Source organism: Rhinolophus sinicus, chromosome 17, assembly GCF_057876585.1.
Source record: "Rhinolophus sinicus isolate RSI-liver-muscle chromosome 17, RSI-T2T, whole genome shotgun sequence".
Lineage (NCBI taxonomy): Eukaryota > Metazoa > Chordata > Mammalia > Chiroptera > Rhinolophidae > Rhinolophus > Rhinolophus sinicus.
This window is the reverse complement of record NC_142517.1, coordinates 144553400-144579452: the sequence shown is the minus strand read 5'-3', so window position 1 is coordinate 144579452 and position 26053 is coordinate 144553400. Positions and strand designations below refer to the sequence as shown.

Sequence of the window (26053 nt, the reverse complement as noted above, 5' to 3'; positions counted from 1 at the left end):
TTCTGGCCTGGGTGACTGGGAGATCAAGGAGCCTTTTAGCAAAACAGAGAAAATAGGAGAAGCAGATTGGGGCAGGAGACAGGAGTAATATAAAGGATCCTACGTTGAACATGGTAAGTCACCCAAGTTTAGAACATTGTTGAAAATTTGGGTCTGGAGCTCAGGGAAGACACTGGATATAGAGATTTGGAAGTCATCGAGCTCAAATTGATGGTTGAGGCCCGAGGTACCAACAAGGTCATTCAAGGAAAATATATAGGGTGAAAGGGGCCAACCCTGGACTCCAGCTAATAGCAGCCATTGGGGGGAGGCAGAACCATAGAGGGAAGCTGAGAAGGCAGCTGTTCCCTAAGCACCTAGAGGAGAATGGTGGGATGGAAGGCAGAGAAGGGAGTTTTCAGGAGTGAAACTGCTCAGCAGTTTCACTTGTTACAGAGACGCAGTCTTGGATTTGGCAGTTGTAAAGGTTTTAGTAGTCTTACTGAGAGGGCCTTCATTGGAGGGGTTGGGTGGAAGCCAAACTATCGTCCTGAGAAATTAATCAAAAGAGAGAAAAAGAGGAAACACATAGTCTGTTTGGTTGTGAAAGAAAGGAAGGAACAAGGCCATCTGTAGAGGTTGGAACCTAACGAAGGGAGAGATCTGAGTCTGTTTTCAGATGATGGGAGAGGGCTGGGAAAATAGGAGGGTTGAAGATATGGAGGGGAAGGGGATGATTGCTGGAACAGGGTTCTGGGAGGGACAAGTGAGAAGGAACACAGCAGGAGGCTTGAATCTTGGAAAACCTACAGAATGTCTCTTATTTTGATAGGAAAGAAAAAAGAAAAGGAGGGTCAGGGAAGTTAAACAAATTAGTGGCTTACTGGGCAGAAACTGAGATTGTTGCCATGGGAGGGTCAGCCCCTGCTTCTTCTATGAAGTAATCAATAAAGGCATCTGCAGAGAACATGTCAACGAAGCAGAAATGATGGTGATGATTGTTTTATGTGCAGCTGGTATACAGAGCGGCAGGCAAGAAGCAGAAGTCCATCTTCACTCCGGTTCCTGATACTCCTGATCTTTTAAGAGCCAAACAAGGGCAAAAGCTTCAGAGTCAGGTAAGACGAGACAGTGAGAATTCAGAAGCCTGCCACGCTGGTGTCACAGGGGATGGTTATGTGGACCACTGCTGGTCAGTAGCAGCCTCTCACACGGGGGTGTCCTTCATGCAGCCTCAGGCCCATGAATTTCAAGAAACAGTTTTTGTTTGGGCCATCATAACCATCATTGTGTTTTACATGAGCAGGTAATGGCATGTCTACTTTTCTAAGTTCTGTACAACTTTTGTCATTGGATGAGTGGTCTGTGGACTCTAGGTAGTGAAAATAAATCGCTTGATTCGTTCCAAAGGACGTATCTATTGTCCACAGACAAATGAAACCACACTTCACGCATTTGGACAAAAATGGGGCGGGGGGATATGTTGAGTACTCTATCAGAATCCCCTTGTTCTTCTTATTGGCATTCTTTGTTATGTGGATTTATACTGAACTATACTCGGCATTAAGAATATTAGACAACTGGAGTGCGAATATGTGTTTCCAAATGTGAGACACAGAAAGAAACAAATGAACAGAAACACGTATAACAAACAGACAAAAAAAGCAGGACAACAACAAGTAGACACTGCTCTCCATTTAAGGGCTGTAAATGAATCAAGAAGACTGAATACCAGATAAGGCATGTTTTACCTCCATAACAACTGACCCCTATTCTCATTATTTAGTATCTGTATGTTGAACTTGCCACCAAAGAGCGACCCCACCATCACGCTGGGAACCAGACCACAGCCTTGAAGCATGCAAAGGATGTGAAGGACTTGGTCAGCGAGGTAAGCTGAGAATTTGGCATGGAGGCACTAGGTTAAAAGGAAAAATTCCAGAGTGGCCAGTTAGTTCAGTTGGTTAGAGCGTGGTGCTGATAACACCAAGGTTGCCGGTTCGATCCCCCCATGGGCCACGGTGAGCCGCGCCCTCCTTAAAAAAAAACAAAAAACAAATAAATAAAGGGAAAAATCCTTTTTGAAAACCATCACCTGCTGCCCCTGATCAGAAAGCTCATGTCTATAGATCGATGCTCAGCTGCAGCCCAGAACAGAAGGCGTGGCCGTTCTCCTAAGGAGCATGAGACTCTGTCTCCCTAGGCAGGATCTGTGACATGGTTATGAATCGGAAGAGATAAAAACACTTGAACTTAAATGTGCCTCTCTCTTTTGTCTTTATCTCTTAGAACAAGTACAAGGTGCAATATGAAAAGATGAAGGACAAGTACACCCCGATTCCAGACACGCCAATCCTCATCAGAGCCAAGAAGGCTTACTGGAATGCCAGTGATGTATGCACGCCTTCCTTCTTTCTTCCGCTGTGGTTGAGGTTGAGTTACCTAAGAAACAGAAGGTTGTATAGCCCTGGCCCGCAACATGGATCAGGGGAAAAAAAAAAAAAAAGTTTAAAAAAAGTCACAAACAATACCAGTTAGGCAAAGTAGCTAAGAATAATGCTGAGAGATTTTAAAGGCCTATTGTTCTTTTCATTGCTCTTCTGGGAAACATATGACCCCTTCTTTTAATTCTTTGGTAGCATTTCCTAGAGATACTTGACAACGAATGGATACTTATCCATAAAATTATGTTCTTGGAACCAGCCAAACGTGGTTTCAAATCCTGATGCTGGCCCTTGCCTAGTGTATGACTCTATATCGTTTACCTAATTTTTCTGAGATTCTGTATTCTTGTGTGTGGAATAAGGATAAGAATTGTGATAATTAAATTAGAATAAACAAGATCATGTACAAAGGTTCCTAGCACAGTGCTGGGCTGTTAGTTGACACTCAGAACACGTTTATTCCTTTCCTTCGCTTTATTGCCTAAATCATGCAAATGGCACATTTGTTAGAATTAGGAGGGACAGACTTTCATTTACTATACCATGTGACCAAGAACAAGACTGCTTTTTAACGGCAGTGGGATTATCTGTTAATAAAGATAGGAAGTCAATCAACTCAGGGTAGATGACCAGTCCTTACCAGTTTTGTGTCTCAGAACCCAAATGTGAAAGCATTGCATCCATTACCAGAACCAGAATCCCTTGAGGACTGGACATGTTAGGACTTCAACTCAGCCAAAAACTCAAGCAACCTTATCACCCCTCAAATTAGCAACATTGCTCTAGGATTTCAAGTCATGTTAGAGAAACGACAATGATCCCGAAACAGAAATGTGAAAGCATGCAACAAATTGGAATGATATCTTAGTTCGGTAATTTTATCCAATTTGCATTTGGAGCTGAGAGGAGCCTGTTGGTTGGAAATCAGCAATGCCAGTTTGCTTCCCATATAAGCTGAGACAATGGTGTGCTGCCCTCAAAATCTATCCCCTGGATAGTTTTAGAATTCTTGTAACACTCTATCTTTAGCACCTCAAGGTTACCATTGACTATTAGTTTGAACCAAGCTAACTCTGCATCACCACTTTTTAGGGGTGGCCACGCAGTGAAATAGGCCCCTGCAGCTCCTTGTGCCATCCTAGGGCTTTGCCAGGACCGATACTGATACGTCTAATCTTTAACCTAGTTCAATGTGACAAGGGTGGCATCTGGCAGCCAGCTCAGCTTCTCTATCCACAAGGAGAGCTAGGTGAGCTTAGGAGAGTATCCATCTGAAAACACAAAGTTGAAGTTAAAGAAACGACATCTTTCATTACGCGTTTGATCAGCTACCCAAAAAGAAAAGACCTGTTGGAGGTCGAAAACAGACTACTCAGAAAAGCCCTCATCTTGTGTAGAGGAGGTGCATCTTCTATGTATTCTTAGGTTAAAGTCAGAGCTGTTGTCTCCTGAAATACCGCAAAGATAAAGATTATAATGAAATAAAATGTCAGGACTGCTGCATGGAGAAGGCGTTTTAATACCAGGAGTTAGAAACTAAATTTTCCTCTCTTCCATGTACATTAGTGTGTCTTGGGCTCAACAAGGTTATTTATTTATTTTTTTCCCCTTCCTCCCAAATGAGCTTTTCTGTATTGTTTTACATTTAAATAATTTTTTATTTAAGTAGTTTTAGATTTACAGAAGGTTACAAAAATGGTACAGAGTTTCCATATGGCTGATACGCAGTTTCCCTATTGTTAACATCTTACATCACCGTGTCAAACATTTGTCACAACCAATGAACCAGTGTTGAAACATTATTATTAGCTAAACTCTGCATTTTATTCATATTTTATTCGTTGTCTCCTCATGTCCATTTTCTCCTCCAGGATGTGAAATGAGCTTCTTAATCTCTCCTAGATTTACTCGTGGGAAAACCTAAAAGAGAAGACTCAAGAGAGTTTAAGAGCCCAATGATTTAACTCAGTAGTTTTTCATAATCCACATGCGGTTTCTCTTTCCAGCTACGCTACAAAGAAACCTTTGAAAAGACCAAAGGGAAATACCACACTGTGAAGGATGCTCTGGACATTGTTTACCATCGCAGAGTCACAGATGACATCAGTAAAGTACGTTCCCTGCGTATTTCTACTTGTGTGGGGCTCAATAACCAACCATCATTTAAAAAAGAAAATATTCTCCCTTTCCTAATACTCTCAGGACACAAGTACACTTTTCTACATTAACTTTGGGTAAGATGTCACAGCTGTGCTTGTGTCTGTACCACAGGTGAAGTACAAGGAGAACTACATGAGCCAGTTGGGGATCTGGAGGTCCATTCCTGATGACCCGGAGCACTTCCACCACCGGGCAGTCACCGATGCTGTCAGTGACGTGAGTCTTGAAATTTTCTGTTTTTACATATAACTTCATCTGCCCATATAAGTTAGGAAATCCAACACTGCATAAAACTGATTAAACACTTGCCTCAATTTCGATTCTTATGGACGGATATTTAAATCATAAAACTCATTGCTAAATGAGTGAGCTTCAATTCGGGAGAGAAAAAACTATATTCAAATTTATAAACCTAATCTTTCTTCTCAATGTTTTATATCATATTACATGACCGGACGTGATCTACTTCATCGGAGCAATACCTATTTTTTGAAAAGACAACTTCATGAAGCAATGAAGATACTGAGAAAGAAATTGCAGCTCTCTACACGAAAATACAGCTGCCATGCTAATGACATACTCTAGAGAAAACTATGCCTGTTACATTTGAATTGTTTTAATTAGTATTAGAACTGAAAATTTCCATGTATCATACAACACTACACCATAAAATGAGCAGACATTGGAATTAGTGGAAGCTTTTTTTAAATGATTGTTTTAATACTTTGTTATTCTCTATGCCTCAGTGGTCGGAGCTTCTATCTGTATCCATCCTAACCTACAGCTATTTGGAGGTAGGTTCTTAAAACTCTCTGATGATGTTCTTTTTCCAGGTAAAATACAAAGAGGATTTGACCTGGCTTAAAGGCATCGGCTGCTATGCCTATGACACCCCTGACTTCACTCTGGCTGAACAGAACAAGAAGCTCTACAGCAAGGTATCTCCTCATCCAGTCAACCTGTTCCAGTGCCCACAGAGAGCATTAGCACTGAGGATATAGCTTTCATGTTTCCACCCTTATCCTTGCTCCTAGCCCCTGTAATTGCACTACATGCTGAATTGTTCACTCTACTTAGGAATTCTTATTGCCTATAGCCATCATTTACGTAAATCTGATCAACAGCTATCTCAGTATAACTCCTCATGTCTCTTCCAGAAGTCCCTCCCTATGAATACATCTCCGGGTGATTTACACAGTTAGCGATGACATGGTAGCAACTATAAAGTGAGATTATTTTAATCCACACACTTGATGTGTGACTTGAGGCAAATACCTTTATTTTTCTGGCCTTATATAGCAGTTCGATTAGCTTCCTCTGAGTTCTAGAATAGGAGTCAGCAAACTTTTATGGACCATGCTAGATAGTTAATGTTTTAGACTTCATTCTGTCACATATTCTTTGTTACAAGCCCTCAACATAGTGTGTGTGTGGGAGGGAAACATTCTTAGTTCATGGGGCCATTTAAATACAGGTGGTAGTCTAGACGTTAGCCCATCCCTGCCCTAAAATATTATGATGATCTGAATAATTACTGGAAGACTATTTCAAGTTAATAGACTAAAAAATACCTTCAAGTATACATGAAAATACTTTAAAAATAAAATAATAATCATTATAATATATAGAAATAAATAAGGAACTGATTGGGATTTTTGCCTAATTTGTAAATAGATCTATTATTTGTCTTCCATTCAATGAAATTATAGATTTTGGGGTGAGTTTTAAAGAAATCCGGGTGGGTATTCCCTTTGTTGCTTTGGGAGACAGAGTGAGCATTCAGTAATTACTTGTTAGCTCTATAAATGAATGATCACAATTGTATGATAAGATAAGTGGCATGTCTCATCCTTAAGATAATCACAGCCTGCTATCAAGTAACCACTTTCTGTTTTCTCTAGTATAAGTATAAAGAGGTATTTGAAAGGATGAAGTCGAATTTCAAGTATGAAGCTGATTGTCCAATCAATAGGCATTTCAAGTATGCGACTCAATTGATGAATGAGGTATGTGTGACCTGGTCCAGTTAATCCTGTTCAGTTTCCTTAAGAAGGAATAACTTCTATAGAGTTATTTGATTATTACCCTATACATAGAATGACAAGAAAGTCATTCTAAGTGTTAATTCAAGACAAAGATTTGGAAAGACTCTAATACTGTCACCATCTGATGGACTCTGCCAAAAGCACAGATAAGAATAAGTGAAGGGACTATATCGAGTGGTGTGAGGACGCCAGAGCCATCATCACCGTTGTTTGCACTAGCATAGGGCAGCACACCACTTTGGGTGACGAGAGCAAGGAGGTGAAGGCTTTTGTTGACTATCAGCTGAACTCCCTTAAACATGATATTGTGTAGAGTTGGGAGACACAGAAGTTCAAGGTTAATTTAGGATCTCTTACAAAGGCACAGACATGCACACGTGGTCACAAGAGCCATCCCTAAGGGGATAATTGTGATTCAGCATTCAATTGTATTGCCTCTGTTACTCATACATTGATACAGAGAAGTATCCATTTGTACCCAAAATATTCCTTTATGGGTTCTACCGAGCCTTTCCTGGAACTGTCTGCAATCATTTAAGTTAAATTGAGCTTAAAATGACTGACGTAAGAAAGCTACGAATTAACTTATGTTTGGATATTTTATATTTAATTTCCTATCTTTGGATTTCCCACAGATTTATGTAAATTCAAAAACAACGTTAGCAAATTGGTAAAATGTGTTTAAAAATGGAAATATAGTCAATGGTATGTTTATTTCAATATATGACTTTTTTGTTATTTTTGTTATTTTTAAATTTGATTTTGTTCATTTTCAGTAGATTTCCAAGCGGGTCAACTCTGAAGAATTACTGTTAGTAGCTTCCTAGAATGCAGTCTTGATCTATTTTGTTTCTATTTTTCAAATTTGCAAAGGATTTCCAGGTCTCTTTTATAATCAAATAAATTACCAAGCATTAGAAGACTATAAGAATTTGTTCATGAATAATCTTGTTTTATTCTCACAGTCTTAGATAGTAGACCTGTAAGGTATCAGCGCCTTATTTTTAAATACAATGTAATATGTCATAAAACCTGACACAGCTAATGGCATCATATGTAGAGACGGAACGTGTGTAGGCACAAGGTGCTCCCATTTGGCATCATAAATGGAATCTATCCCAAGCTCCCGCCTTCTGCAGGAGATCTTCCTTCACTTGATTGTCTTTGCTGCCTGTTTTTATTACCCAGGAAGCTTTGGGAGCCCATCTCCCAAAATGACATATTTCGTGCTCTCTGGAGTATTTATCTTAGGACATTTCTGTGTAGCCTTGAATTTGTACTCTTGCTATAATTTGATCTGATGTCTGAGCAGAAAAAATACAGAGCTGATTATGAGCAGCGGAAAGATAAATACCACCTGGTAGTCGATGAGCCTAGACATCTGCTGGCTAAGACCGCAGGCGACCAGATCAGTCAGGTACTGTGATGGGGCTGCTGGGTCAGCCCAGGCAGACTGTGCTCCAGGTTTCTTATGAGATGTTGTCCTGTCTGCTGCAAGGATGTCATAGGTTCTGCCTATGATATTGGGATGTCCTGTTTCAAAGTATCTGTCTAGCCACCCAAAGAGCCCATGAGCTATTTGAGTGTGCCAGTCCGTGCTCTGTGTCCTCACGTGTACTGTGGTGAAGACGAACAGAAAAGCTGGAGCCTTCCACCCTCTAGTCTCCTGGAGGGCCTGTTTGTAACCTGCTGTTGTAAACTGCCCATTGAGTTGCAAAGCAGAAACAAAGAAACAAACTAATGGAAGGAAAGAAGAAGACTCCCTACTGTATTTTTCTACTCCAATGATGGCTTCTTTTCTATAAGGCAATTCTATAAGGCACTAGCTATACCATTCCCCATTCCCAATGACTATGGATGGTCACCTGCAAGTATTGCAGTCATTCTGTTTGGCATGAAAATGTATTTGGTGTCTTCACCCACACGGACATGTGAGCACATAAAGTGCATCTGCCTACATCTCTTCACTCAGTGGTGATTGGGATATAGAGCACTGTTCTTAAGTCTCTTTTGTGCTTCACTGCTCTTTGCATGAACAGAGAAAATATAAATCTAGTGCCAAGATGATTCTGAAACAAGGATGTAATGAACTTCTGCGTCCAGATATATTGACTGCTCTCTACAACTCGTACATGTGGAGCCAGGTAATTTCGGATGTGATGTGGAGATTTTCGCAGCCTTGGGGGCATTTACCTTCCGCTTTCCTTGATTTCCTTCCCCTGCCCCCTGCCCAAGCTGGTGTCTCATGATAAAGCTGCATAAATATGTGTCCCTTCTAAATGAACTCTGGCTGTGGCCCACTGTAATGGTCCAGCAGACATCGTCTGTACATCATCGACACCTTTGAAACTCTAGTAAGATTAACTGAGACTTTTTCAAACTTGATTTCCAAATTTGTGTAATATCACCTTACATTTTTCAATATTTCCCCCCCAAAAAAAATAAATTCCTTAGATATTGAAGATTTTAAGTAGATTCAACAGCATTTAAAATATCTGAATATTTAACGTCTTCATCTAATGTGACCATTGTTCAGTGGTCACTACAACTGTTTAGGAGAGCGAAGGATTACAGAGCAGCTATTTGAATATTGTACATATTCATGGCCCCTCCTGAGTTTGAGGCTGAATCCACTAGGTTATTTCCAGCACATCGTCTTCTCACACACGTGTTAACAACGTTGCTGATAACATTACTTTCCCACAAGGTCAGTGGAAGCACACACGGCCCTTCCATCATATGCTGAAAGATAAGTTTGAAGCAGCAAAATCCAGTGATAATTTCTTCACTACTAGATACAATGTTAATAAAATGACATTGTTCCTCCACAAAAAAGTTTTTAATCAATCTTTTGTATTAGCAACTTGTTTAATACTTTAGTTTGACATCAAATCAACACATGAAATGAGGGAGATGAGGACTCCCTATGGATATTCTATTTGCCTTCCCTTTTTTTTTGGTCCTGATACGATCTTCAGATAGTTGTGCATGGAATTTTGCTGTGCTCTCTGTATCTGTACTGCTTGAAACAGCTTATATGCATGAAAAAAAATAACGACTTGGACATTACAAAAATAAATGTCTGTTTTTAAAATGATATATACTTTAAACTATATATACTCATTTTTAAATTTTATATCTGTTTCATCTTTGATATGGAAACACAGCTTAAGAGATCGTCCATATTTGATGCAGCATATCGTGAGTGAATAATTACTTGTCAGAGTCCAGAAACAAGGGTCTCGTCCTGGCTCTGAGATTCACTTTATATGTGCCCTTAGCTCAGTCTTTTAATACTTCTGGGCTTCGGTTTCCATATGTACAAAGTATATTGAAAATATCATTTTTATTATTGTTATTAGTTGCTACTCTATTACACGATGGCTGTCAAATACAGATTTATATTAAGCATTTTTAATTAGGATTTAAAAAGAAAGCATGACGCCTTCCCCCACATCTGTGGTTTATATAATCTACTATTTGCTGTGAGACTCTCTCAAGAGGAAAATTAGATTCTGTAAAGCTCTCTGATCTACTTCTTAGAGTTAACTTGTTCTTCTCTTCCACAATTTAGATCCAGTACAGGAAAAAATATGAAAAATCTAAGGACAAATTTACCTCAATTGTGGACACTCCAGAACACCTGCGAACTACAAAAGTCAACAAACAGATCAGTGATGTAAGAAAAAGAAACACTGCATGGATTCTCCAACGCAGGGGGCATTTGCAAATGTGGAGGGTCATTTTAAATTGTCACAATGTCTGGAAGACTCTACTACCATTCAGTGGGAGCAAGGCAGAGATGCTAAATGTCATGCTACGCTCAGGAATCTTCCTTTGCAATAAAGAACTGTTCCAACCAAATTGGCACACACCTCATTTTAGAGGTGCTGGGGCCTTAGCAGAAAGCATGAAAGCACCTGTTGAGTGTATAGAATTGTCTTTCCTTTATATACTCTCAAAAAAACCAAAACACTTTTGCATTTATATTTTTATGTTACCTTACATTGTAAATTAAGATACCTAACATTGACTCTTTCTGCTTTTTCATCTCCTCTAGATACTTTATAAGTTGGAATACAACAAGGCCAAACCCAGAGGCTACACCACAATCCATGACACACCCATGTTGCTCCATGTCCGGAAGGTCAGGGATGAAGTCAGTGACGTAAGTACCGGAAGAGCATTGTAGTCCTTCTCATCTTGGCCTCTCTGATGTGATATAACAAACCCTGGTCCGATGATCTATTTCTGTATAACAATCTCCTTCACACTTGAGACAACAATCATCTCTTTTTGCTCATGATTCTGTGAGCTGACTGGCCATCACTAAGTGGCTATTCTATTCCACACGCTGTTGGCAGACAGGCGAGGCTCAGGTGGGCCAGGCCATCAGGATGGCTCACTCACATGGCTGGCAGTTGAGGGAGCTTGGCTTGTATAGACAGCAACCCCTCCATTGATTGGGACATCTCGTAGCACGTTGGGTGGGTTCCGAGAGGCTGGAGTAGAAGCTTCCAGCCCAGTTAAGGGCTTTTCCTAGAGCTGACACGAGTCACTTTTGCCTTATTTGACTGGGCACAGTGGACACTCAGATTCAATGGGTGAAGAGCTAAATGCCACCCCTGGATGAACAAATGACAAGGTTACATTGTAGAAAAGCATGTGTGTGGGGGGGGTGAGATATTGTAGAGACCATTCTGAAAAATGTAATATGCCATAAACGCTATTAATACTCAGTAAGCTCTTATCTTAACTAAGAGAAACAAGGTAGCCATCACATTCAAATACTCTGAATTTGAAGACAAATTGTATTCATAAATTTTCATATATATGGATTCTATGGTTGAAAACTATCACCACTGTTGTTTAAAAAAAAAAAAAGAAAGATTAAATATTTTAAAGAACTCTCTGGCTACATGGGTACCAGAAAGAATAGCAAAGGCATCTGTGGAAATCGCTCATCCCTACCCCAAAACCTTGACTATGGCTGGTGCTTAGGAATTCTTTAGTAGATTAATAAATGCGTTCACATTGTTGACCCTGAGTTTCCATGAAAAATGTTAAATACATTCAGTTCACTGTTTCTGAAGGCAGAAATGTGTAAAACATTTTCAAAACATTTTTTCATATTTTTCATGTTAAAATAAGTGTTGGCACTTCAAACGTGACCATTAGGTACTCATAAACATCTCTCAGATAGATCCTTTATGTGGTGCAGTCCACTTCCTCTCATTGTAGGAAAATGAAAGATTTCTGCATCCATTTATGATTATAATGATAACCTGAGATATTGATGAAACATACGGCTTTCTAGGCCTTTTCCCTAAAGATATTGATTTCCTACGTCTTTGATAAACCACAGAAAATTGTGATTCTTATGATCAAGCAAATGTAGTAAAACCACCAGGTTTCCTTAGAACAGTTGTACTTCAGATTTAACCACATTAAAGCCTAGGGTCTTTCGGCAACAATTAGTGAGAAGGCCCAGATGGGGCTCTGGTCCCTTCTATTTAAGGGGAGCAAAACTGAGCGAAGCTATTATTTCCAGGGCCAGGATGGGGAACTACCTACCGGGTCCTCAGAAGCGAAGGCTTCCGTGCCCCTCTCTCTCCCATCCAAACCCACCGTGCTCAGACTTGCTACATGTGGCCCTAGCAGTCACGATAGGGACGGCTGCATCCATTTGTCAGTTCATTCGTTCACCTCATATTTATGGGGTTTCTATGTGCCTGACACTAGGAATGAGACAATAAGTGACGCCCAATTGTTGCCCTCAAGTGGTTCGGCTTATTGGAAAGAATAGACAGAGAAACAAATAAGTACAGCATGACATGATAACAGCTGGACCTGTGGGGGCACAGAAGGCAGGCAAGATCATTCCATCTGGTTGGGGCAAGCTTCTCTTCTATCAGCAGTTTTCAAGATGTTCTGAACTTAAGATTTTGTGATTTGGAGAAGGGAAAACACACAAGAGTAGCTGTGCCACTGGCCCATTCAGCACAAGCTCAGGGGACATAAATCCTATGGTGACACTGGCTAACATTCTCAGTGTGTCCAGGGGAGCGGTGTTAAGATCTGAGACAGGAAAGTGCATGTCTGCATGACTGCATGACTGCATCCATGCTTCACACCGATTTATTCTGTGTTAAGGAACATTGTGTACTATAGTCACAGTTTTAATTTCTTGTTTTTTAAAAACACTTGGTAGGCTGCTATAAAAATTAACCTTGTCACTGCATTTCTTCACACAGCTGAAATACAAAGAAGTTTACCAAAGAAATAAGTCCAACTGTACCATTAAGCCAGATGCTGTTCATATCAAAGCAGCCAAGGACGCCTACAAAGTCAACACCAATGTAAGTTCTGGAACCTTCCCCAAGGCTAACGGCGCGTTTATCAGCGTCTGCAGGACACGTGACCTCTTCCTACTCTCTTTAGGTGACTGAGCTCTAGTGAATCCACATCAAGAGTTAGACCCCGGGCACAGGAGTAGTGACGCTGAAATCTAAGTGCTGCCTTTGATTCTCACAGAGGAGAACGGGGAAGAGCAAGGGTGACTTAGCCCGTGCCACAGATGTCACCCACCTTCATGCTAGGTGGCTGAGAAATAGGAGATGTAATTCTGAAATGAAAGTTGCATTTTGGAAAGTGTCTCAGCATCTTTCATTCCCTCCACCCTCCATATTCTCCTCTTGTCCCAAACCCTAGAACCTGCTTCTTATGGTAAAAAAAAATTATTTTTCAGTCACTTGGTACTGTCAGGAGTTGGCCTAGACCTTGCTCCTGCTTGGATCTCCCGGTGCTGACTCATTTCTTTGTGGTGGGGCATCTTAAAGCCTCAATCACCGAAACATTTTTGTGCATTTAGATGAATATTAACTTTTTAAAACCACACAAATAGTTATATAATGAAACCATTATAACCCTACTAGTGCCACTAGTGCCAGAGAGAACATATATTTATTAGGGCCAGCAAACTGAAATGCTGCTGTTGGGGGCTGGCAGGTAGCTTACAGGTGTCCTGAGGATGGATTGAGGGATGGGTAGCAGGATGGATGTGGGGAAAAGTAAATGCAGCAGTAAAATATAGCAGAATCCAGGCAGTGGGTATATAGGTATGCTCTGCAGGATTGTTGCAACCCTGCTGTGTGTTTGAAAAATTTAACAATAATATCAGGGGAAGCTTATCAAACAGTATGCATAGATGCATGCACATTTTATTGTGTACAGGTTATGCCTTGAGAAAAAAGAGAGAGAGGAAAAAAGAGTGAGGAAAGAAATGTGCTTGATACAAAGGGCTCTTCCCAAGGACTCTCAAATTAAATTATAGATACTCTGGGCCTCAAATATGGCTCGAGGCATCCAGTTCTCCAGGTCAGATGAAAGTCTAGCAAGTGCACAAGCACCTCTAAAGCCAGATTGCCTGGGTTTGAATGCCAGCTCCACCTTTTATTAACTGTCTCACGTTGGACAGGTTATTTAACCCTTCTAGGCAGTTCCTCAGCTGTCGATTGCATGCAGTTGTTATGAAGATTAAATGAGTTAAAATTTTAAAAGCACTTAGAAAAGTGCCTGGCACAAAATAATTTACTATAAATGTTTAATATTTTGTTTAAATTAAGCCTGAATTTAGTTAGAAATTGCAAGAACTTGATGCTGAAAATGATTAAGCTACACTGGCAGAGTTAAAAAGACTAGAATCATTTCACTTGGAGGCCTTTGAATTTTTTCACCCCTAATTTGAGGCCAAAGGATCTCATAAGATGACCACTTGAGTGGCTAACGAGCTGCATAAATTGTAGAGAAATTTTAATTTGGACTGTCTCTTGCATAAAGAACCATAATTTGTTGTGTGTTAAAATGCAAGATGAGTCCCTCTGTGTGGTGCGTGGGGTTAGGCATTCGGCTCGCTGAGTAATATGGTCTGTTTTCCTCTTGTTTAAAACAGCTGGACTACAAGAAGCTGTATGAAGCCAACAAGGCCCACTGGAAGTGGACCCCTGACCGACCGGACTTCATCCAGGCTGCCAAGTCATCCCTGCAGCAAAGCGATGTGAGTTGGACAGACATGGAAGAGACCAACCATTAATAACCGCTGCCCCGGGAGTTAACCCTAGCTCATTTGAGAGCCAAGGAGGACAAGAGGCTTGTGAGGAGTGGAACACACCTCAGGAAGCGACTGGCCACAGAGCCTGGTCTCCCGTGGCTGGGCCCAGACACAAACGGTTCAGAGTCCTGAGGGAGGCTGGGGCGGGGCTGGGACGAGCAGGTTGGGGTGGGGGGGGGGGTGAGGGGCTTGGTCTTGGCCTTGGGACTGGAAAGGTGGAGCCCAGCGTGCTGTGAGGAGCCAGGAAGCCCCTACCCGCATTCTGGTCACAAGCCCTCTTTCAAAGCAGGACTTGTTACGGATTTAATCAAACGCCGGCTTTCTCCTATGCCCGTCTACCCTCTCTTCCTCTGCCTTCTGTCACAGTTTGAATACAAGCTGGACCGAGAGTTCCTCAAGGGTTGTAAGCTTTCTGTCACTGATGATAAAGACATGGTGCTGGCCCTAAGGAATTCCTTGATAGAAAGTGACGTAAGTATCCCGTCCCTTCCATGATACCTAAGCCCACTCAAGGCCATCTTCTGCGGCACAGCCCCCAGGGGCGCCCAGCGCAGGACAGAGGACGGCTGTTGCTGCAGGAGCTCAGGTGTGGGTTGTGAAACATGACCCTGCCCCCAGGGACACCGGTGATGTGGCAGCGTAGGGTGGCAGCCGTGGGAAGCTATTAAACCCAGGTGACCGACCTGGATTTATACTGTACCACAAGATAATTCACACAGCAAGAATTGGGGATCTAAAGGCCTGGCTGGATTCTATAAAGAAACAAATTCATTTCTGTGGGATCACATTCTTCCTATGCCACAGTTTTCTCGTCTGGAAAGAAGGGATCATCATGCCTCCCGGAGTTTGGGGGAGGGTCCAATGACATATTTGAAAGTGTTTTGAACTAAGGCTGTCTGTATGAAGATCCATCCTGAGATCCATTCTGATTGTTATTATAATCTCAACTTGCCAGAGAGAAAAGTAAAATCCTTTTTGTGTATTTCCCAATGTCAAATCTTTTACTGAGGTTAATGTTCCTGCTGTGTCAACAGTGCTGCTCTCCCACCTCAATCTAGTGACTTGGGAGCTTAATAAAAACATGTGGGGACCCAGAAGAGGTAAGGTATGTTTGTTTCACCCCTGCAGCTGAAATACAAAGAGAAACACGTCAAGGAAAGAGGAAGCTGCCATGCTGTGCCTGACACTCCTCAGATCCTTCTGGCAAAGGCTGTCAGCCACCTGGTGTCCGAGGTAAGCCTCCAGCAGCCGTGTGAGCTCCTCCCATCCTGGGCTGGTGCCCAGCCAGACACTCTAACAAGCTCTCTGTGGATTTCCTCAGAACAAGTACAAGGACCACGTGAAGAAGCACTTGGCCCAGGGCTCGTACACAACACTGCCAGAGACCCGGGATACCATTCACGTCAAGGCAGTGACCAAGCATGTCAGTGATGTAAGTGACCAGCCCCCGACTCTTGGCAGCAGCAATGCCACTGTACCTTAGCACCCAGCCAAAGACCACAGGCTGCCTTTCTGCTTACAAACGCTTCCCTTTATGTCCCTTCACTCTTACCATCAACACCTGTCTGTGAATTTTGAACTCTGGTTTAAAGGATGACCCATTCGTTATTAGTTTTCCAATCACGGGAATGATGGCAGATGTGGGATTTGCCACAGGGCATGTTATCTAGCGATATAAGATGTTACGAACCTAGGGCTACTAAGGGGAGGACGTTCTGCTGGTGAAGATTGGCCTCTCCTACCATTAAACTGCTAAACAATTAGAGGTGAAAATCACCTCTTTGTACCTCAGTCATCTCTGCCCTCTATGGCCTTATCAGTAAGGCTTGACTAATCATGTTGTTATGTTCCACATATTTTGAAAAGGTAGAAATGGTGAATGGAAGAGCTTAATTTCCTTATTGCCAGTTCTCCAAAGATTGGTGTGTGGTTCAAGTGTTGGATTCCAGGACAGAAATGACAGGGAAGAAGTGGAATGTGGATCAGAGACCCAAGTTCCAGACTGATGCCAAAATGGGGGGCCATGGGTTTTCCTGGAGAACTTCTCAAAGTTCTTCAAGTAAATCAATTCTGTTCCCAGCTTCCTCTGCTCATCTATATGACTCTGGCTCTTTTTAGACAAATTACAAAAAGAAGTTTGTCAAAGAGAAAGGGAAATCCAACTATTCCATCATGCTGGAGCCTCCAGATGTGAAACATGCTATGGAAGTGGCCAAGAAGCAGAGTGATGTAAGTTTCTCCTCTCAACACTCTCTCAGGGCCCACTGAGCCCGTGGAGCCCCAATTGGTGCATGCTGAGCTGTTTAAAAAAAAATATGGTGGTAGAATTGGTTTAGTTTTAATAAAAAGGTTCCCGGTACTTAATGAGGACTTTTGGAAAGATATCCTCTCTCTCAAGTGAGTAAACATTTTTTTTTTTCTTTTCCCAAATAAAGGTCGCCTACAAAAAAGATGCCAAAGAAAACCTGCATTATACCACAGTGGCCGATCGGCCAGACATCAAGAAGGCCACGCAGGCAGCCAAACAGGCCAGTGAGGTAAGGCTGTGGCTAAAATGTACCTGGTCCCAGTGGTCACTGTCAACAAGTAATACACAGCACTCACCACCCATTTTGGTTTTCTTTGATTCAGGTGGAGTACAGAGCCAAGCACCGGAAGGAGGGCAGCCATGGGTTAAGCATGCTTGGTCGTCCGGACATTGAAATGGCCAAGAAGGCCGCCAGGCTGAGCAGCCAGGTAACACAGATGGGCAAGAGGCAGCTCTTGTAGGGAGATTTAAAACAAAACAAAAAAGCAAAAACAAAAACAAAAAACAAAAAATCTTGCAGGAAGAAGTGATCCCCAGAAGCAAAGTGCAATATTAACAACCAAAGAGATATTGGGTCTTTGCTAGAATGGTAGAGCTTTGAAAAGCTGTATCATAAAGTGTGCTAAGGACCTTTCTTGTTTCCATCTAACATCTCTAGGCCTTTCTTGTTCTCCACCTTTCCATTTAGGGGAATGTGTCTAGGTATTTGTGTGCTTAGCTATCTTCATGTGACAAAAGGACCAGCTCATGAGGTCCTTTTGGAACCTCTCCCTAGGTACTGAGAGCTACATCCCGAGAGCCTGACTCATACTTAAGTCCCCTGTGGGATCTTGTTAACATGCAAGAGTCACAGAATTCTAACTTCTAGAACACAGCCTGATGCAGTAACCTTTATTCTTTCAGTCAGTATATATATACTAAGTGCCTGGGCTAGGAAGTAAGGATGATTAGATGTCCTCAGACTGTATGCATGTGGATAAACAAGTACAATTTGGGGTGATAAGTGTTTGATCAAGGGATGCACAGGGTGCTGGGGGGAATGTTTCATTTTAGGAGATTTCACATTATTGAGAAGATGGAGTCAGAAATGTGTTACCCAACCCTGATTTCCACATTACCTAATTTCCCTTGTTAGACTCTCGAGAAAACCCCTGAGCTGTGATGGGGTTTCAGACTTTAGCTCAGAGACCCTATGATCTACCACCAGATCTGTCAGAGGGCAGGTTTTAGTCCTGTAGGACTTCACCTCAAGAATAGCTTATTTCTTCTCCAATGTAGAGGTCCTACCTTCTTCAATGTGTGTTTTCACAAGTATTTGAAAAAATGGGTTTGGGATACATTCAGTTGTCGTGTGTATGACTTTCAGCAATACCACATGTGGGTTTCCAATCTCTTGGAAGATATAAAGTAGTAATATCAAGTGACACAACAAGTTGGAATTATGAAGAAGTTCAGATGACTGATGACAAGCAAATATGATTTTTTTTAAGTTTGTTAATTTAAAACTCCTATGCAATATTTTTATTTTAAATTAATATAATTACATAAGCATTTGAGACTAAGATATGAAATAACCAACAACAACAAAAAACTGTAATCTCTAAGAGTAATGAAATGTAACAAAAACTTTTTAATATAAAAAATTTTTAATAAGCTTTTAAATTTCCAAGGTCATACCATTATCAAGTTAAAAACAAAGAAATGACTTTGATGTTGAAATTTTAAAGACTTTCCTATTTTTCAAAATCTAAAGGCTGATAACTTCCAATCCTAAGTGAATGCTATGATGTGGAGAATGAGACCCAACCAGGTCCTTTTATGAGCTCATCTTCCTAGGTTTACTTCCTGTGAAAGGCTTGCCTCAGGATTTACAGCTTCATGGTGTGGCCCTGGGCCCAACGGGGCTTCGCTTATGTGTGTGCTCTCCCCATTCTGACTTTGCTGTCTTACTGGCACTCTAGGCAGAATACCTCAAAAGCCAAAGGAGAGGACACGGGCACGGCGCCGCATCTTATGACACCCCTATGATGAGGCATCTTAAGAAAATTAATGCACTCGTTAGTGATGTAAGACCGGCACCAGCAAGCTGCCATCTCTGCCCTTCTCTTTTTCTTGTCCACTTTCTTAGCCTTGGTCAGGGGACTGACCAAGTTGCGCTCTTTTCTGTTGATTTTGTGTTGGAATGTGTAGAATGCTGTGGAAATTTGTCAGAGGATATACTTTTGCACACACCTGTCTTTTCCTGCATGAAGCTTCCCCTCTGGAACATGCCACTTGGAATAGGAAGATAGATTTGACTTGCGTTGCTGACAATGATCAAATTAAAAGATGAAATGAAAACAAATGGAGAATCTCATCTCCAACTATACAAAGGAAACATCTGCTGATTACCATTGTTAATGTTTAGTATATTTAAGACTAGTATTTCACAATCTCTAGGTTTGGACCTACTATACATCAACAGAACAGACTACTTAAAACGTTTCACTCACAACTCTTTTGCCCTGTTTTACAATCTTACTAGTAAGAAATTTCCTAATTCTTGGGCCTGTTCTTCAGTCTTCAGGAACACCAATTCCCTGATAAGGAGCTGAACAGTTGGATGTTAGACCTTTCAATTCCATTAAACCTTGAAAGAATAATTGATTTGAATCCACTTTCCTAACTGCATCCATATAAGCCAATATCTGAGCCTGATGGGATTATAAACACTGGTGTTGTACTTGCTGATACATAGCATTTCATGGTTGCCTCTCAAGCTTCCGTGATTAACAGGAAAAAAAGCTTTACCCTTCCAAAATGCCACATGTATGTGGTTTTACTGCACTTACTGCCTAGTCCAATACCAAGAATTTACTATATTTACTACCTTGTCCAAGAATTCCTGGAGTCCTGAATCTGATGTGTGTCCATATCTTTCAGAAGGTAGTCGTTCTTCGGAAGGTCCAGTCCAAAATGAAGGCCTTTTTGTGCTGAACCCAGATTCGCATTAGTTGTTGTAGAGGCCTTTGCTTGGGGGCCTTTCTGTGGAAAAGGGAGGCATAACTTTTCTTTTTTAATCAAAAAGTTAAAATTTAAGTTTACTTGAAATTCACAGAAGAAACTGAAGTGAGACCAGGGGACTTGCTGCTCTTCACATAAATATTTCTTCAGAAACGAGAGATTTCTTAAAGATAGAAAGAGGAATTTAGCATACTTCTAAAAGACGCGGATTTTGCTGTCATCTGAGTTTTGCAACTTTTCTTCCTCAGTCTGACTCTGCACATCTAGTTTACTTTGCTCGTCTTTGTTTTACAGCTGTTGGGATCAACCCTAGTCTTCCGGGTTTCGGTATCCCTTCGAAAAAGTTTCCTTTTGGTCCAGACACCAGCTCACTACCTCTGACTTTCTTTAGAAGGCTTTTCATTTCTTTATTGTGAGAATGAATTTTTTTTCCAGAGACAAGCCATTGAAGCATTTATATTTACATTTCGTTTTCCTGTTATGTTGTGTTTCTGCTTCCTCCTTTGTGTGTCCGTCTCAGCGTGCCTGCATCGTGCAGTACTGTCTGCATGCTGATGTTTTCTCTGCATTTCCACTCTAGATTGATTCCAAATAAATGACTTCCCAGCATTGTGAATGCATTTTCTCTGACGTGGCAGATTTCACTGCTCTTAGCACTTGAGTGGTCTCATTTTGTGTCTGTTCTGCTGGATATGTAAAGTTGTGGGGAAATGAAGTAGAGTGATGAAGCATGAAGGGTACTGATTTTAAATGTCTACAGAATGAAATATCTGGGTGACTGGATTCTAGTGTGCTCACTTTGAATGAGTGGATCTTTCATCCCACCAGTAACAAAAATTCTAGGTTTCCCGGAGAGTTAGATATTGCCCTTTTAGTTTGCTAACATGTAGAGAGAGCTCATTTTTCATTCTTCCTAGAGTGAAACTTCTAAGGGGAGTTCTACCTCTGGACCAAACCCTAGAGTACGCTTAAAAAAGGCATCAGTCTATTTTTCAGTCAGAAAATGTTTCTATCACTTTCAGTTTATTCTGTTGAATTTTCTTATAAATAAAACATCTTCTTTAGCTATTTTACCTAACATAATGACTGTCTCTTCCTTTTATTGAATCAACTCATATTTATTGAGCAACTATTAGTGCCTGGAGTTATACTTATTTTTTAAATTTAAGTAATTTAGTCCTTTGCATAGTCTTACTTTTTTTTAAGTTTTATAAATATTTATTTGAGTCAAACAGAGGATATGCTTTGGAAGCAAGATCTCAACAGACTGAGATCGCATAGCACTACTTTTACGTATCCTATAGGTATATTGAATCTTATTTTTTTCCTGATTCTAAAGTATCTCACTTCCTTCTTTCTTCTAGCCTGAAATAATATGGAAACCCTTAACTCCCAAACTCTGTTCTTTTTTCACTCAGAAGCTATGCCATTCTTTTGCCAAGTTTAAAAAACTAAAATGAGACAGCCAAAATACTCTTTTAAAATAACAAGAAATTCTCCTAATTTAACAGATTCCCAGCTTCTCACTCTTCTTGAGAATCTACAAGTCCTCTTGGAACTCCTTCCAATAGACCTAAATGCTTCTAGTTTTGCTGGATAGGAGGGTCAACATGCTCCAAATCATATACTCATATATCAGATCACTTCTCTGGATTTAACCTAAAGCCTTTTTTCACTTATTTTTATTTTGTATTAAAAAGATGTGATTATCTTTCATACCTCTGGATAATATAAAAGTGAGCAAGTCAAATACTGTATCACTGAATCTTATTCTTGATTGTCTGTTGTCCCAACATAATTATTAATAGTGCTCCTTTTACTATTAAAAGTATCCTAGATTGGATAATAAACTATATGATCACTTTATGTATAACACATATTCTTTTGCATTTAGATTTCCTCCATTCCTCCGTCATCAAATTAATGTATGTTCAAGAATAATTTGGATTTTTGCATTTGCTATTAGGTTAAATACCGAGAAAATTTTGACAAAGAAAAGGGCAAGGCACCAAAATACAACCCGAAAGACAGCCAGCTCTACAAAGTCATGAAAGATGCTAATAATCTCGCGAGTGAGGTATGTTCTTTTTAATTGTGGTAAACTATATACGATAAAATTTAACTGTTCTTAAGACTACAATTCAGTAGCATTAAATTATACTCACAATTTTGTCCAAGTACCACCATGATTTCCAAACCTTTTTCATCACCCCAAGTAGAAACTCTGTATTAAGCAAATAACTCTCCATTCCCTCCACAACCCAGAGCCTCGTTACCTCTAATGTACTTTCTGTCCTTATGAATTTGCCTATTAGAGTTTTCATGTAAGTGGAATCATACATTTGTCCTGTTTTTTTGTCTGGCTTATTTTACCTCACATCATGTTTTCCAGGTTCATCCAAGTTGTAGTATGTATCAGAACTTCATTCCTTTTCATGACTGAATAATATTCCATATTATATATAAACCACCTTTTGTTTATCCATTCGTCTGCTGAAAGACACTTGAGTTGTTTCCACTTTTTGTCTCCACGGATAAGGAATAACTGGTTTTCCATCACCATCTCCAGCCCTCGTTTCAGGATGGCTCTTACTATGGCTTTCATTAGTTCTATTTCCCATTTCCTACTTATGTGACTTCCCTTTTCCCCCTTCACGTGCAGGTTAAATATAAGGCTGATCTGAAGAAACTTCACAAACCCGTGACTGACATGAAAGAATCTCTAATAATGAATCATGTCCTGAACACAAGCCAACTCGCCAGCTCTGTAAGCTCAGGCCTTTGCTCCAAAAACAGCATGTCTGCCCATTTGCAACTAAATTCCTTCTCTGAGCTCACGTGCAACTCCTCTGCTACTGAGACACTAGATTTCTTCTCTTGTTTGAGTGCATTCTTGCAAATTACAATATTAACCTACCACTTCTCCAGACTGTAACACCTCTCAGAGGATAAAAATGCTTCTGTTTTTACAATACTTAAATTTTTTCTTTTTTTCTTTAACAAATCCCTTTCCTTCTTCTAAGGACATGGAATTCCCACTGGGAGTAGGTTCTTTCACTTTTCACTTTTCACTCTTAAAACCTGCTTTGAATAAGCCACATAACCTAGATGTTTCCAGCCTGTGTTAACTGACCGTGCCGAATGTGGAGCTTCATACTTTTAAAGTTATTCTTGACCCCCTATTTAGTGTTTGTTCATTTTAATTTGGTCTTGCTGCTGTTGCTGTGTACATGTCTAATCTAAAGAGGAAAAGTAGGAATGCCAAGCAGCTCTGCCGTCAGCGTGCCCTTTCTGCCACCCTCCCCACAGTACCAATACAAGAAGAACTATGAGAAGAGTAAAGGCCACTACCACACAATCCCCGATAACCTGGAGCAGCTTCATCTAAAAGAGGCCACAGAATTACAGAGCATAGTAAGTTGATCAACACGGACCTTTTTCCTGATGCACATGTGTCTGCGATGTCAAAAACCTTCATGGATTCCCCCCAGGATCATAATTGTAGTTTTAGTAACCATTGTTTGAGGAAATGCCCAAAGTTATAAGGGGCTATGAATTTATTAACATTTGGAAACAACTGTTTATGCTATAAATGATAACGGCATTGACATATACTGAGAAACAGTGCACATGCATGCAGGACGTGTGACGGGTTCCTGACAGGGACTGGAAGCCTCACGATAACATTGCAAGGGGACAAACCCTTTACTGTGACTCCTGGGGACCCCCATGAGTCTGCACCGTGGGTTAGGAAACATCGCAATGGGTAACAGGGCCACTTCCGAAGATTTGAAGCAGAGAAGTGATATGATCAGATCTACCTTTGGAGTAGTCTCCGGGTATTTCAGAAACTGCAAAATTGGTAAAATAATCGGTAGAATAATTAAGGTGCTTGCTATCACATGACCCTCCTGTGTCACAAATTCAGGATTATTTAGGTCCCTTTGGGCATTAACCAAGAGGGCTGAAATCCTGGGACTGTCCTCCAATCATCTGTAGAGCAGTGCCTGCCCCCAGGCCTCTGTACTGATGTGTCGATACAAGAAAAGCAGCGGTGCTGAGTGCTGCCATTAAGATGCTGCACAAACCAGGGCCTCTGCCTCTTTATCCTATGAAGCTGAGGAGACTGTGTTTGTACAATACTGTTGGCGGTTTTAGAGAAGGTCAGGTTTCTTAGTAAGTCAGTCAACACATAAACTCATTTTCATTTTTATACCAGTTTATGTTGGTTGCATTAAATATATGACTGGTTATGACCCAGAAAGAGTTATTGACATAAATAAAGTTACATGCATTATCTAGTAAATCAAGATCTCAGGTCTCTGATAGCGATTCTTATGAAACAAAAGCTGGAGATTTTTCTCAGCAATATTAGCTAATGTTATGGTTAAAATATTCCCATCTACACATATAAATCTTGGCCAAACTTATCGGTGGGCAGTTTTTCCCATGCATTTCCTAGCCTCAACATTTCACTTTGTTGATCTTTCTACAGTGATTCTTTCATCTCCTTGGATTGAATACAAATCCTGATTATGCCTCGCACATAGCAGTGGCGTTTTTCCCCCCAGGCAGCAACAAAAAGGTTCTGGGTCTGAAACACATGGGGAAACTCTTTTAAGTGGCAGAGATGACACCCAGTTGGATATAATGTGTCAATTAAAAAAAAAAAAAAAAACTATCTTTAAACTGGTCTCTGTCTATGAATTGACCAGAGGAGAGATTCTCTAATAAGGCTTTTCATCACCAGGTGAAGTACAAAGAAAAGTATGAAAAGGAACGAGGAAAACCCATGTTGGACTTTGAAACACCAACGTACATCACTGCCAAGGAGTCTCAGCAGATGCAAAGTGAGGTAAGTTCTACAAAAACACACCACACAACAAATGCACCATCGACCTCATGAAAACAGACTCTGCCCGCAAATGTATCCAGCCTGTTATCCACAAATAGTAGATGGTGGGACTTTTTAACATGTGATCACTAAAATCATTTCCATCTCAGAAATCCTATGGTTCAGTTATCAAAAACGTTCTAAATAGTAAACACTCACCATATATGTTCTATTTCAACCATCATTTTCATAGAATTAGAACATAGCAAACTACTCCTGACACTGAAATAAATTATATTGAATGTCATATGAATTTTTCTTTGATGAATGAAAAGCCCCCTCTGCACAGACCCACCCACCATGGGCTTTGGACTGCTCTTCTCTTAATAGAAAGCCCCAAGCCAAACAAAAGGAGATTAGTGATCAAAATGTTTATCAAAACATTGAAAGTCAAGATGCCATATCTCCTATTTTAGAAATGTAAGCAGAGTCATTTAAAAATAATTTTGTCTACTTTATCTATTCAGTGAGTTAAGATAATAGGTCATGATTATGAAAAGGGCCAAGTTTGCATTTGGTGCCCTCAGGCTCTCCTTCTTCTAGGTTGTTTTTTTGTTTGTTTGTTTTTTCTCTTATGTCACTTACTTCTAATTCAGAAGTAGAATCTTTTGTTGCCTTAAGAAAAATATCAGGAGAGATGACAGTGAATTTAGAATCTTGATGGCACATTGGTCTTTCCTCTTAGAGAGCCAGCCTGTCACAGTGTTAGACAGATAAACGCAGGGTCCATCAAAAGCTTCTCAACCTCTGCATTTCCTTGGGGCCATTTGCTCTAGACAAAATATTTCCAGAACAATCAGACGTGTTTCAAATGTGTGACCATTAGTAGAACTGTGATCAAGTTAAGAAGACATACATAGAAAGAAAATGTAATATTTTTTCTACCTAGGATTGAGCAATAAATTGTAATAAAGGTTCTTTGTTAACCTGTCTTTCCTTCCTATTCACATTAGAAAGAATATAAGAAAGAATATGAAGAGTCCATCAAAGGCAGAAACCTGACTGGCCTGGAGGTCACACCAGCTTTATTGCATGTAAAATATGCAACCAAAATAGCCAGCGAGGTAGTACCTAGTTGGTCTTTTCTTTCCCTCTTGATCCAAATAATTG

The 26053-nt window shown here is 40.5% G+C and overlaps 1 protein-coding gene across 41 annotated transcripts in view; it reads left to right on the top strand.

Annotated features, from left to right (window-relative positions):
* Nucleotides 1–26053, top strand: part of NEB (nebulin) — a 182696-nt gene that overhangs the window by 131692 nt on the left and 24951 nt on the right. For 27 of the 41 annotated variants that reach the window (XM_088794668.1, XM_088794659.1, XM_088794669.1 and 24 more), the window contains 24 exons: nt 993–1097; nt 1766–1870; nt 2269–2373; nt 4430–4534; nt 4695–4799; nt 5417–5521; nt 6485–6589; nt 8668–8772; nt 10203–10307; nt 10689–10796; nt 12883–12987; nt 14580–14684; nt 15105–15209; nt 15867–15971; nt 16060–16170; nt 16857–16967; nt 17174–17275; nt 17370–17474; nt 19008–19112; nt 22016–22126; nt 22712–22816; nt 23359–23463; nt 24800–24904; nt 25897–26007. In XM_088794668.1, the coding sequence (XP_088650794.1) occupies nt 993–1097; nt 1766–1870; nt 2269–2373; nt 4430–4534; nt 4695–4799; nt 5417–5521; nt 6485–6589; nt 8668–8772; nt 10203–10307; nt 10689–10796; nt 12883–12987; nt 14580–14684; nt 15105–15209; nt 15867–15971; nt 16060–16170; nt 16857–16967; nt 17174–17275; nt 17370–17474; nt 19008–19112; nt 22016–22126; nt 22712–22816; nt 23359–23463; nt 24800–24904; nt 25897–26007 (2544 nt within the window). Of the gene's footprint in view, nt 1–992; nt 1098–1765; nt 1871–2268; nt 2374–4429; nt 4535–4694; nt 4800–5416; nt 5522–6484; nt 6590–7940; nt 8046–8667; nt 8773–10202; nt 10308–10688; nt 10797–12882; nt 12988–14579; nt 14685–15104; nt 15210–15866; nt 15972–16059; nt 16171–16856; nt 16968–17173; nt 17276–17369; nt 17475–19007; nt 19113–22015; nt 22127–22711; nt 22817–23358; nt 23464–24799; nt 24905–25896; nt 26008–26053 lie in introns of all 41 variants that reach the window. The other 14 variants (XM_074336289.2, XM_074336275.2, XM_074336270.2 and 11 more) reach the window with 4 other exon arrangements.